The sequence below is a fragment of the Nyctereutes procyonoides genome, unplaced genomic scaffold, assembly GCF_905146905.1.
Source record: "Nyctereutes procyonoides isolate TBG_1078 unplaced genomic scaffold, NYPRO_anot_genome, whole genome shotgun sequence".
Taxonomy (NCBI): domain Eukaryota; kingdom Metazoa; phylum Chordata; class Mammalia; order Carnivora; family Canidae; genus Nyctereutes; species Nyctereutes procyonoides.
In genome coordinates, this window is record NW_026575029.1 from 6,157,011 (window position 1) to 6,170,812 (window position 13,802).

General features: G+C 39.5%; 1 protein-coding gene across 2 annotated transcripts in view; it reads right to left on the bottom strand.

Annotated features, from left to right (window-relative positions):
* The window catches only part of TENM3 (teneurin transmembrane protein 3), a 339,277-nt gene that overhangs the window by 109,278 nt on the left and 216,197 nt on the right, over positions 1-13,802 (bottom strand). For both annotated transcript variants that reach the window (XM_055315712.1, XM_055315711.1), the window contains 5 exons: positions 10,617-10,831; positions 5,161-5,371; positions 4,555-4,656; positions 4,170-4,364; positions 2,817-3,017 (listed from right to left, as the gene is read on the bottom strand). In XM_055315712.1, coding sequence (XP_055171687.1) covers positions 2,817-3,017; positions 4,170-4,364; positions 4,555-4,656; positions 5,161-5,371; positions 10,617-10,831 — 924 coding nt within the window. The remainder of the gene's footprint in view (positions 1-2,816; positions 3,018-4,169; positions 4,365-4,554; positions 4,657-5,160; positions 5,372-10,616; positions 10,832-13,802) is intronic.

Consider the following 13,802-nt stretch of genomic DNA (forward strand, 5'->3'; position numbering starts at 1 on the left):
GGAAGAGAAGGTAGGAGGTTGAGGATGAGAGAGGAGGGAAGGGAGCCAAGGGAGTAGGACCAGGTAGTAGTAGGGAGGGAGGGAGGAGGGAGGAAGGAGAAAAAGAGGGGGGAGGGGAAATGAGAGTGACTATGTAGGGAAAAGAGTGCATCATTGTCCTTTTGCCCCTTTACCTAGGATATCTACTTGAGGCGTCAACAGAAGTTTTTCATCAATATCACAATTTATCCTGTACAAAACTATCTTTAGTGTGAGCTTCCAGGATTCTCTGCAGTCGGTGAAGAATGGCACAGAAATCTCATGCTGCTGGTAATTCATGTCATCCAAATTTCTCAAAGTGCCAGGAAAGAGAGATTTGTAAAAATTACTAGTCTTTTTTTTTTCTCCTTTAAAATAAGCATGTGAATTCACCACCTTAGTGGGATTTCTCTTAGGTTAATGCCATTAGGTTATACTAACAGATGAGATAATTTGCATTTCATAAATTTCACAATTGGGGGAACCGTAGCCAAGTAGTACTTTCCTGGGGACGCTCCCCTGAATCAATGAAGAATGACGATTACAAACTCTAAAGGCTAAGATCGCCTTTGGAACGCTACCACCACGACTATGACCATCACCACTTCTATTAACGGGTACCACTTACTAAGTACCTGCCAAGTATCAGGCACTGTTCTAAGTGCTTTTCACTTGTTAACTCATTTCCACCTTCTGACGATTGTATAGGGTACTGCTCTTATCATCCACATGTTACAAGGAAAGAAACTGAGGTGCAGAGAAGCATTTTAAAGAGCTGATTTGACATTACAGATGTAGGGAACAGCCAGCGCTAGACCCGAACTCAGGCCCTTCATCTCCAGATCGCCTGCTCTGAACCACTCAGTTATAAACAGGGCTTCAGAGAAGAAGGCAATCAGTGTGGGCTTCCCTGCAGCCAAGCCTTCGTTTTTATTGACTCAACAGTGTTAATAAGACCTGTCCCTTTGCCTTCCCCCCTCTCTCCCCATTGCCTCCCCTGCATCCTGCCTCACTCCTTCCCAAAGACATGACCACTGCCCCAGCCCACCCTGCTGCAGACGTTCGGCTCTCTGCACCAACTCTGTACTGTCTCTTCTGCAGGCTCCATCTAGTTCTCCTTTAAAACGGCCCTCCGATTTATCCTCTTCATTTCTACAAACTCCAAATGAATTCACGCTCTCAGCCCTTCACACTCTGGGAAAGCTCTCAAACTTGCCTTCCGGCCATCAAATTCCAACTAGTCGTGCTCTCTGACACATAATCGATTGGGGAGTTCTCACATACTGCTCTCATCACACTGGTGGGCGCACATTGTCAGGACAAGTGGATTCTCCATTGTCTGAACCATCATTTCTAAGCTGCGTCCCTCGTAACAGGGCCCAACCCAGGCTTTACCTCCGAATAGCTTTCCTTTACTCTCCCACGTGTAGAACAATAATCTCATAGTTGGATCTTTGCTATTGGTGGTTGTCGTAGTAGTAGTAACAGTCATAGCAGTGGAGGTGGCAGCTCTATTTGGAATGGATTCTGGACTAAGCCTTGTACTTTATAGACGTTAATTCAAGCACTTGCCAAAGTATCTCTGTAAAGCATGTCTCGGTTAAATCCATTTAACAGATGGGTAAACTAAAGCATACCATAGTCTGCCTAAGTTTACGCAGCTATTAAGTAGTGGAGGTTGGGTGTGAACCCAAGCATCTGATCTCAGAGTTTATGCTATGAAGTACTTTCTCATACTGTTCCCCTAGTCGAAAAATACCTTCTCCCATCCCCACACTAACTACCGTCTTGAAAGAAGGTGACAAATGTTAACCAAAATCTCCTTGAAAACTTCCAATGTCATCAAGGCAGGGCACTCCTCTGAATGTTGACTGTATTTAGCATATTATTCCATGTAATATCCAATAAAATATTAAACTGGGGTGTATTGGTTTCCAAGTATTTCGGGTGCATTTGATCTCATCTGCCCAATTAAACTGTAATCATCCAGATTAGAACAGTACCTTTTCACACTGTGGCACTAATGTGGTCATGGAATTAATTCATGGGATACAACCAGCATTAACAAAAAAACAGGACATCCTTGGAGAAAAGCATCTTGTGTGTATCAATTTGTAAAGCTTTGTTTCAGTTATGTGAGTGTATTATATACAGTAGGGTCACAATGTAAAACTGTTTAAGGCTGTGGGTTATGGTCAAAAATTTGAAAGCCACTATCCGAGAGGGTAAGAAGAATTCATTATTCTTTATCCCTTCAGGACTCATCACCATGCCATGCATGCACATAGCTGTTGCTCAATAACAGACCGACTGATTGAAAAAAAATTACTACCTGCCATTTTTATGATAATAATACTGTTATAATTAAAAAAAAAATCAGTGTTGGACCATTATGCACATCATAATATCTATATATGTATACTCTTTGCCGTGATCATGTTTAGCCTTATGTTGTCAAATTATTTTTTAATTGAGCTTCTCTGTTTATGAGATAATGTGCTTAAATCCCCAAGCTCTACACAGGCCTTGAGAGGTAAGAAGATGTTGTTCTTTACACAAATGAAATAGTATTTTTTTTTTTACCATGCAACTAATGGAGAAATGTTAATGACAAATTGACAAAGCTGGTTTCTTCTTATCAGGCAATGGAATTTCATTACTTTTAACACTCATTTCTATAAATCATAACTTCAATACAATCTACACTAAATTCAGTAAGTGTTTTTAAAAATTAAGATATCTTAATCTTCAGCTACACAATATTAAGTACTCGATCACACTGCACTGATGCACCTTACCATTTGAGCAGTCTGGGCCAGTCCAGTTAGGGTCACAGGTGCAGGAGCCACTCTCTTGAAGATACGTTCCGTGACCAGAGCACTGGTCTGGACACAAGGTCTTCACCAGTTCACAATTGCTGCCACCCCACCCGGGACTGCAGTGACATTCCCCGTGGATACAAACACCGTGATTGGAACACCCAGGGTCAAGACAGTCAGCTGCAATAGAGAAAAAAGAATTATTTCACAGTTAAATCTAGAAGATGTCACACATACGTAATACACGCAGGATAAAGAACTGAATCCCAACCCTACGTATATGATGATTTTGGATACTCAACTATTTCCTTACCATTTTTGAGAACTGGTTTCTGAAAATGCAAAGAATCCTATAAGATGGCATTGAGAATCACGCCAGTTAGGTAATTGAGACTCTTGCAAGGATTTGTAATTTTTACAAATTACACACATAGATGCTCCTGAGATTTCAGGCTACTGCTCTCTGTTCTGCTTAATCAGATAGTAATAAGTATTGGCTTCTCAGTAACAAAATCGTATCAGCTGACCTAATCCACAACATTGAGCTGTATGGGACCCTCAAACTGTTTGAGAAATAAATGAGTTGCATACTCTCTATCCTTCTTAATTCACTTTAATGTGGTTTAGATGACGAGATTTAATTTAGCAATTTGACTCAATAAAACTTTACACTTGTAGGGTCAATGGCCTGAAAATTTAATTCCAGAGACTTAATTGCATTACTTTCTGTGTGCAGATCAATAAAATCAATTTGATTGAAGAACGGAAATGGTGCTTTTCTGCTTTTTGAAAAAAAAACCAAAACAATTCAACTGCACTTTACAGTACAGCATCTTGACTATCATCATTACATACAGTTATAGAGCAAGGCCACGATGTATTTTTTTCCACTTCTATATCACGTGCAATATAGCCTGTCTTCCTAGAGATGCCACAACACTAGACTTAAAAGCTGGCATCCAAGTGAGAAACTGCAAAACAAAACAACAAAAACCCACCACCGCTGAAAAAGCAAAGATAAAAAAAAAAAAACCAACAAAACAAAACAACTGTCCATCTCTGGTTTCAAGACACAAGTGTTTGCTTGCTTCCTCAGAGTGGGGGGAAAAATTCACACTACTGAGAGCAAAGGGGTTCCTTTGGGCATTTGTGCTTTTTTTTTTTTAAATCAGTCAACGTGTTAACACAACGATGCATGGGTCAGTGTGGAAATGAACAGTACTTTCACGGGGAGGCCCACAAAGAGATGCACCTGCCACATGGAAGATCACAAAGATAATCTCTTCCTTTCTGCGGAGAACAAGAGATTTCCGTAAATATTGGCATGTTTACCTTCTTCACAATTTTCTCCTTTGTATCCGGAGTTGCAGGCGCAGGAGCCCATGATGCAGATGCCACGGCCCCCACACTGCGGATCAACGCACTGCGTGGTGGGCACGTCGCACTCGGTGCCCTTCCAGCCGCTGAAGCACAGGCAGCGGCCCTTGGAGTACTGCCCATTGCCGCTGCACAGCACCGGACAGGCTGCTGCGAAACAGACCACGACAGGGCAGTTAGCAGCCACCCTCGGGGGTGACAGCCAGGGGAAAAGGCGCAGGGCTGTGGGGGGCTATGCTGCCTTCCCTCCCCCGGTGTTCTTGCTCTGCCCAGGGTCCGAATTACTCCTGTTTCTACAGCTTGTTTTCATGGGCTTAAGAAAGGACTGGGACTCGCATACCTCTGGAACAATCCGGACCTAAAAATCCTGGGAAACAATGGCAAGTGCCAGAAACGCACTCTCCATTTCCATGGCAATTTCGGGGGCACTCCACCACGGACTCTGAAGAAAAGAGAGAAAAGGAATACTCATTGGCTGGCCTGCTGCTTGCACGTGGTAGACTGCGTCACTTTGGTCATCCTAGCTCCACGTTGAGGGAATCACGGATGGCCTGCTCCACGACCGGGCCAAGGATTCACTTCCACCAAATTATTCCAATAGCAAAGCAAAGCAAGCTACCAGATTATTCCAACAGCAAAGCGAAGCAAGCCACCTGATTATTCCAATAGTAAAGCAAAGCATGGCCATTTCAAAGGCAGATGTTTTTTAAGTGTTTTCAAGATGCCAAGACACTTCCAAGTCATAGGTTCTTCTAGTGCTTCGTGGCGTGTCACATATTTGTAAATAAAAAATTTAAAAATAGTTCTCATGTTAGATTTCATCACATTAGACCTCAGGCTTCATCACCCCAGGGATCACTCCAAATCGGGGAAGACAACTGAGTTTCTATTCAACACACTGTTTAGACCACAGCCCGGAAAAAGAGGCTTCAAGGACCGTGCTTACCTATAACGATGGTATTAAAGGACACCTGCTCCGCATTTTTCCCGTCATTGTAAAAAGCCAGATGCCAGATTCCAGAGTCCAAGTACTGGATGAAGCCAGCCTCGTGCAGGTTGACGGATCTCGCCTGCCGCCCTGCTCTTTCGGGCTCCAGCAGGTTCCGCTGCTCTCGTGCAATCAACCTGCTGCCGTCCAGGAGCTCAACAAAGTCATACTGAGGGTGGGGACAAGTACAGCTGGTTAGTGGTCAGAAACATTTCCATGGTGCTGCTTCTCTCTCTCTCTCTCTCTCTCTTTTTTTTTTTACCCACTGTTTCCCCTCAGCTCTACTAAAGACAACGTCAGGGAAAGGTCCCTGATAGGTCCTTCTATGCGTAGCACCTACAGGGATTACGAAAGAGAACTACCCACCGCAGACTGTTGTTCTACAGAAACTGGACAATCATTTTCCCCTTAGTGCGCACTCGGTTTCTGGAATCAGATTGGACTCTTGCAACTGAGAAGGTGTTTGATAAGTTCGGGCCGTGTATGGATATGACCTTGAACCTGTAACATGTCACACCTGGCAACCTAATTTTAGACCATTTGTTAATCTCACAAGGTGTTCTCCTACTTACTACTATGTGGCAACAACTGCCACCGATATGCACTCTGTGTCAGCATTATACTGAATCATCGTGGCAACCCTTCTAGGAAGGTGTCGGTGTTTCCACTGTGAAGATGAAGGAAACCAAGCCTTCAGGCCCTTGAGTAGGGGTAGATCCCTGGTAAGCAGGGGCATTGGTTTGTGAGAAAGCTCAGGTCTTTCCTACCACCCACCGTACTCCTCTCTGTGACCCTCATGCAACCATCCCAGGCATCTGGGGAAGGAAACCCATGGCTTTGTACTCCGTAATAGTTAAAATTAAACAATGGGGAGGGAGTTCCGAAGAGATGACAGTAACAGTAAATACACCCAGTTATTATTAGGAAGTGAACGTCAGTTAACTTCATTTTTGGTTTAGTAAGATTCACCAATAATGTTGTGTTGCTAGCAGAATTCAACTGGAGGATTTAAAGATAATTAAAAATATGGAAGGTGAGTGACAGTAGTAAAGCTTGGTAATCAGGGATAATGCAGTGAGTTTGGAAGACATGGCAAAGACTTTCCAACACAGGTTTAATAAACTTGTTAGATAAAAGCTCCTTACAAGTAAAGGGATTCAGTTTCTATAGATTCTTCCCCAGTTTCACTTGATTCCTGAGGGCTGTGTTTATGGTGAAAAATACACTACAGTGCAATATATATAATGTTACAGTACTGTCTATGCAAATCGCCAATATTCTATTCTGATAGATTCTTGAAATGGAATTTCATCCGGGGACTGTTTAAAGAGAAGTTTATTATATAAATCCCTTAATATAATCAAATTGGAATAAAACTGGCTGTTGGGATTCCAAGATTCATGATTAAATGTGTCGCCACTGTACAGATCAAAGACCTCTAATGTTACTACTGGACAAAATCTAGAATATCTCATTCAGTTTCCAACGTACTAAAATTTTTATTTAAATGTAAAAACATTTTTTGTTATTTTTTTTGTGTGTACTGAAACTACCTTAAGGCATCATGCAGCTATGAGAAATACACACAAAAAGCTGTAACTTGGTTAGCATTTAATAACTTTTTTCATTTCTACCTTACAAGGATGAAAATAATCACTGGTATGGATATTTAACTTGCAAAATTTTCACTGGAATTGTCCTCCAAAATTATCAGAGGAAAATGAATTCAGCACTTTCGAAAGATGCCTGTATCTCAAATAAGCTATTCATTTTCTCATCAGATTTAAATATTTATATTAGCATGGCAAAGAGGCAGGGAAAATTTCTTTTTATGGCTCCTTTGCATATAAACATTTTTCTCCTCTGACATTAAGCACAATAACAGCAAAATTGAAAGGGAGGAAATTTTGAGTTTTAACTGGTCTTTCAAGCTCATACTCATAGTCACCACCTTCATTGTAGGAGTCTCTATTTGTATCACACCGTGAACAAGAAAATGAGGCTGGAGTGGTGGGTATGGTGGTGGTGGTGGGCGGGAGGCCACAGTTGTTGAGAATTTGCTTAGGGTCTTCTGTAGGGGCATTTCAAACACGCCTTCAGGAGGGTTATTCAAACACCTAAAGACAAGTCCTCTACTTAACTCTAAACCTATCTCTACAAAAAGCAAACAAATCATACGGAACAAAAATAGTTAATAATTTTTGTTCTCAAGGTGTAAAGTATAAAGCAATGACTTATGGACAGACTTGGGTTACTGGCTTTACTTTGAAATTAATACCCATTCGTAAGATGGAGACATGGATTTTTTTTTTTTTGGTGGGGGCAAGTCTCAGGATCTTAGGCTATTTTTAGAATAACATTCAGTCTTATCACTTTGGGGTGGTAATTATGAAACAAAGGTTAGACTTGATAAAACTATTCTAGTGGTTCATTTTTTTTTTTAAAGAGTTTTTTTTTTTTTTAATTTTTATTTATTTATGATAGGCACACAGTGAGAGAGAGAGAGGCAGAGACACAGGCAGAGGGAGAAGCAGGCTCCATGCACCGGGAGCCTGACGTGGGATTCGATCCCGGGTCTCCAGGATCGCGCCCTGGGCCAAAGGCAGGCGCCAAACCGCTGTGCCACCCAGGGATCCCTAGTGGTTCATTTTTAAACGGACTATCCATATGCTTAGTTCAGTTATTAAAAGGATAAGAACTCAGAATCTATGAATACTTAACTGTATTTTTTTAAAGAAGATTTTATTTATCTGAGAGAGAGAGCACAAACAAGGGAAGGGACAGAGGGACAAGCAGACTGTTGAGCAGGAGCCCAAAGCGGGGCTGGATCCCAGGACCCCCGGATCATAACCTGAGCTAAAGGCAGATGCTTAACCTACTGAGTCACCCAAGCATCCCATTAACTGTATCTTTAAATCAACTTTTTGATCATGGCATGGTTTTGCTGTAAATGACTGCCATACAGAGGAGTAAGAGATTTTAGACACCATCTGATCCAATGGTTTTCTTTTCTAGACCGACATGGGTGCAGAGAAGTGCTTTGTTCCAGGTCACAAGGTCAAAAAGTGGCAGGAGTGTATGCTTACAGAACTCAGGTCTCCAACTACTGAGACAGCCTTCATGCAAATGCACTTAAATGATACAGTCAGTATACTGTCAACTGTAAAGCATTAAATTGCTTCCTTAGGCTTCTAACTAGGAGAATGAATTGGGCATCAGCAAGAGGAAAGTCAATTGATTCCTTGGTAACAATTAAATGGACAGTTTTATAAAGGGTCACAAAGACTTTCAAAACTCAAGTGACTATTCTGAATGGCTGGCCAATTTTAATTATTTCAGGTTGATTTATTTAGCGTTCCCCAGAAAGAGAGAAATGTTCAATTTGGGCTGCTTTATAGCATATTTCATGTTTAAACACTTAAGTCAGAAACAGTTGTTTGCTCTGCTGATCTTGAATAAACCAGAGGCAGGAACTCTAATAACTGTGGAGCTTCAGAAAATGCGTAATCTAGTTAAACACATATATTGTGGTGGAAAGGGAAAGTGAGTATCATGTATATTGTATTTAAATACCAGAAGAATTTAAATACCAGAAGAATGGGAAAACCTGAAACTGCACTTTTTTATTTCCCTAATCTTCTGTGGTATATATAACTTGGAAAGAGCCAACCTAAATCTTAATGAATCTTTAACATATACAACATTTTCCTTTTGAAATTATTTTCTGGAACTTATAGGTTACACACTCACTGTTGTGAGTATATATACCTCCTCTGTTGTGAGTATATATACCTCCACTGTGGAGGTATATTTCTGCAGTCACAAAAAAAAGTGATTTAAACATGTATTTATGGTTCCAACGAAAAAAATATTTTTGTCTTTCACTGGACTGTTGATAATAAATACAATCTGTCTGCTTTATGTGAATTTAAAGAGACCCACTTCCCTTCAAGACAATCTGATTATTACACTGTATACTCCATCACCTACAGCATAGTCAAATATAATTGTAATCAAAAATTTAAATTGGATACTAGCACACAATGTGGAGTATTTAATATGCAAGGATCAAAGGCATTTACTTCAATATTGTAGATATGAAAAATGTTATCAGAAAAATGAATATACCAAAGCATGATATTGAAAAATTTTATAGCTATATAATTTATGTGTGTGTGTGTATATACACATATATATGAAACTTACCCATATATATATGAGTGTATATATATATATATATATATATATATATATAAACTTTCCCTGATCTACAGTGATATAAGACAAAGCATATTCAAAGTTTCTTACTCGTCTTTCTCAAAAGATATGATTCCTTTATTGGCATATGATCAATTTTCTTTATGATTTATATTCCTAGGTTATAAAAAAAGCATTTCTCACAAAATTATATACTATAAAGCATACATGGAAACCCTCCAGTCCTCATCTCATAAATCAAGTTAAAATCTACATGAAATTCTATGGGTACATAAACTAATTATCAAGTATAACTTCAGGCTTTATCCAGTTGTCAACAGTAATTAACCATCTATTATATTTTTGGGATTCCTCTGTTGACTAACATAATAGTTGACCCTAGGAAAAGTCTGAGCTCCGATATTATAGTAGGTAATTTAAATAATTTCTGTTAGACATAATGGGACCTCTTTTAAACCACAATTTCCATCTTACATGCCTTGATCCAGTATTAGATTATGAGAAAGATTGCAGAATTATGATAGCAGCTCTCTGTACTGTTATTATGACATAATTTTCATGCAAGCAGACTGACTTTAAAGTTCCTTGAACGTGAGACTGAAGGGTATTTGAACTGTTTTGAGTTCTATAGTAAAGTGATGATCATCACCCTTGGTTATCTATGGAAGTTCTTTTGCCTCTTTATTCGAGGAATCATGGCTTCAGTTGATAAAGTTTACATCATCATATTTATGTTTATGTTCCTATAATTTCTTTACAAACAGTAAATCTGGCATTAAGTAGAAAAAATACAATATATTTTCAACAGCATGAATACATTGTTTGAGATAAAAATACTATGCATCTATTACACAAAAGGAATATTGTCTGAAATTCTCATAGAATCTTGGTAAAACACTTGGAAAATCCATGATGTTTTGCTAGGTGCTCAGACGATGTTCGATATTCATTCAGTTACTCACAAATTTTAGTACATTTTAATCCATCAATAACGATTAACGCAAGTCAGGAAGAAAATGCTGTTATTCCTACTAATTCGAAAACCTCAAGTGTAACCTACGTTCAAAATTCTCTTCACTGTGAAAGATCAATACGAAAGTGGTCCAACAGTTAAACAGCTGAACTTAAGAAACAGAATAACTTTAAAAATGCAAACTAGCAGTTTCCACTTTATTGACAACAAAGCCTACTTTTACCTGAGTATGGGAAGGTGGTAAGCCTTTTCGGCCATATACTCCAATCAATGCATCCTTCTGAAGAGAGATATTGAATTTAAGGAACTGTGGCTGATCAATAAAGAGCTGTGATCTCCAGAAGATCCCAGGAGGAACCTCTTGAATTGCTCTTCGGCCAATATCAAGTTCTCCAGAATCTATGGTGTTATTTTCTTGTGTAAATCCACCTAATTTTCCTGAATGGAAGAGACTCAATGAGGAACAATGAAAAATGAAAACAACAGCAACGCCACCTCCCTCAAAGCCTCAAACAACAAAACAGCTTTCCTTTCAAAAAGTTCTTTTCACAAAATGCTCAGGTATTCCATCTTCTGATAAATGAATGTTCTCATATAATTTTCACTTTAAAAGCTTTTCTGTTCGCTATTGTTGTTCAGTGAATTCTGATTTAGCACATTCCTTAAGATATTTAAGTAAAAATCTTTTGACTTCCCCCCCAAGGTCTGACTATTACTGAATCTCTTTTCACACCTACAGTCGTTCTTGATCACTTGAAATGTAATTATCTTACAAATATATGTCTTGTTATTTCTTGGGAAAGATTAAGTCTGTTACAAATCAGTCCTTCTAAACGTTCCATAGCACTGCAAGGTGTAAATTAAGGCAGAATGGATGATGGAGATTTCCAAATCAATTTTTAAGCAAACAACAAAACCAATCAATGGCATGGATTCATGTAGTTTCCTCTGAACTATACATCAGGATGAATAAAGGCTCAGATGCTGGGAGGAAGAGAAGGGGTAGTGGGGACACTTATGTGGGGGAAGGAAGGAGGCGTAAATTCAAATTATCTCAAAGATATTGAAGTAGGTTGTCATAGCCTTTCTCTTCATTTTGATTATCATCTCAAATTCACTCACAGCCTCACCAGGTATAGTTGTATTACCCCTTTCAATGACCTTCAACCTGTAGGAACAAAAGCCCTCTGCTCCCTGAGTCTCTGCCACTTCTTGGTTTGGGGAAACAGATCCAAGACCCCTATTTTTTGCTATGGTTTTCTCTTCCTTCCCTCTTTCCTAAGGTTCTTTCCCACTGTTCTGAAAGGCCGGGTAATAGAGAAAGCTTTACAATTTGCCTTGAATAGATAAAAAACCACATTGTCTCTTATTCAGAAAAGGTCCATCAAGGCTAAGGGATGGGATGAAACTGGAAATTTATCCTCTATCACTTCAAACTATTTAAAGTCACAAAGTTGACTTACTATGATCTTTCTTTCTTTCTTTCTTTCTTTCTTTCTTTCTTTTCTTTCGAAATGAGATCTCTTACCAAGAGGCCCCCCCCTTTTTTTTAATTTATTCAGAGGCAGACAGAGAGGCAGAGAGGCAGAGACACAGGCAGAGGGAGAAGCAGGCTCCATGCAGGGAGCCCGATGTGGTACTTGATCGGGGTCTCCAGGATCACACCCTAGGCTGCAGGTGGCGCTAAACTGCTGCGCCACTGGGGCTGCCCTACTATGATTTTTCTTTTAAAAATACTAATCTGAATATTAATTCCGGCATTACATGATATGATATAGTACCTATTAAACGTAATAGCCTCCAGAGAAGTTGTCAATTCAAAATTTAGAGATTTAATTTCAAAATCACAGAGTTGTGAACTATCTTACTTTAATGACAGGAGGAGAGAGTCTAATATCTTTGAGAAGTTATTAGTTTTGAGTCCATTTTTGAGCATTTACTAGGGGCACAGAACTGTAGGTGACAGAAAGAAATATAAATCAAAGAACATAACCTTAGGGATTATTTACTTGTGTACTCTGGCTTCCATGGCTTCTGCCATCAAGCAACTAATTATGTGGTTGGAAAGACAATACCTTCAACCTAATGAACTAAATGACAATCTAAAGCCATTAGATGGTTAAGGGTCAGAGGAAGGTGGTAGGCAGGCGGTTCAAAGATTGCACAGAAAGGTTAAATTCTGAGGTAAACTTTAAAGGACATGAAGGCTTTTGAGTTGGAGTAAACATTATGATTAAAAACATGGGTGTACAGAGGTGCCTAGGTGGCTCAGTCAGTTTAGTGTCTGACTCTTGATTTTGGCTCAGGTCACAGTCTCAGGGTTGTGGGATCAAGCCTGTGTTGGACTCCACACTCAGTGGGGAGTCTGCTTGAGATTCTCTCTCCCTCTACTCCTCTCCCACTCATATGCGTGCTTTCTAAAATTTCTCTCTTGAATAAATAAATCTTTAAAAAAAAAAAACCACAGAAGAGTAATAGGGTATGTGTTACAGTGATGGTGAACAGAGAGACCCATATGGCTAGAAAAGAAGTTAAGAAAATTGGCTTTGGAGTCAGTCAAATGGTTTGAATCCTGGTTCTGTCAATAACGGTCTGTGTGATATTAAGGAAGATCATAAATCTCTGGTTCTAAACCTCATCTGTAAAATGAGGGTGGTATGCAATCACAGAGCTATTGTTAGAATTACATAAGGCATTTTATAGAAAGCATTTGGCTGTCAGTATATATTGCATGAATGGGATACAGTAATGTGTTTGTCATGGGAGTAATGGGAACTATGAAAGGGAGAGTGATACTAGTTTGTGGAAGGCCCTGAATGCCAGCTTAAGAAGTTTGGTCTCCAACATGAACAGACATTTCTCCAAAGGCATCCAGATGGCCAACAGACACATGAAAAGATGCTTAACAGCACTCATCATCAGGGAAATGCAAATCAAAACTACAACGCAATATCACATCACACCTGTCAGGTTGGCTAAAATCGACAATGCAAGAAACAACAGATGTCGGCAAGGATGTGGAGAAAAAGGAACCCTCTTGAACTGCTGGTGGGAGTGCAAACTGGTGCAGCCACTCTGGAAAACAGTATGGAGGCTCCTCAAAAAGTTACAAAAAAAAACCTATACATCCAGTAATCACCCTCCTGGGTATTTACCCGAAGAATACCAAAACAGTAATTCGAAGTGATACATGCACCCCTGCATTCACTACAGCATTATTTATGACAGTCAAGATATGGAGCCAGTCCAAGTGTCCATCACCTGATGAATGGATAAAAAGATGTGTGTATATACACAATGGAATATTTTTTCAGCCATAAAAGGAATGAAGTCTTGCCATCTGCAATAATATAGATGGAGTTAGAGTGTACTATGTTAAGTGAATAAGTCAGTCAGGGAAAGATAAAAA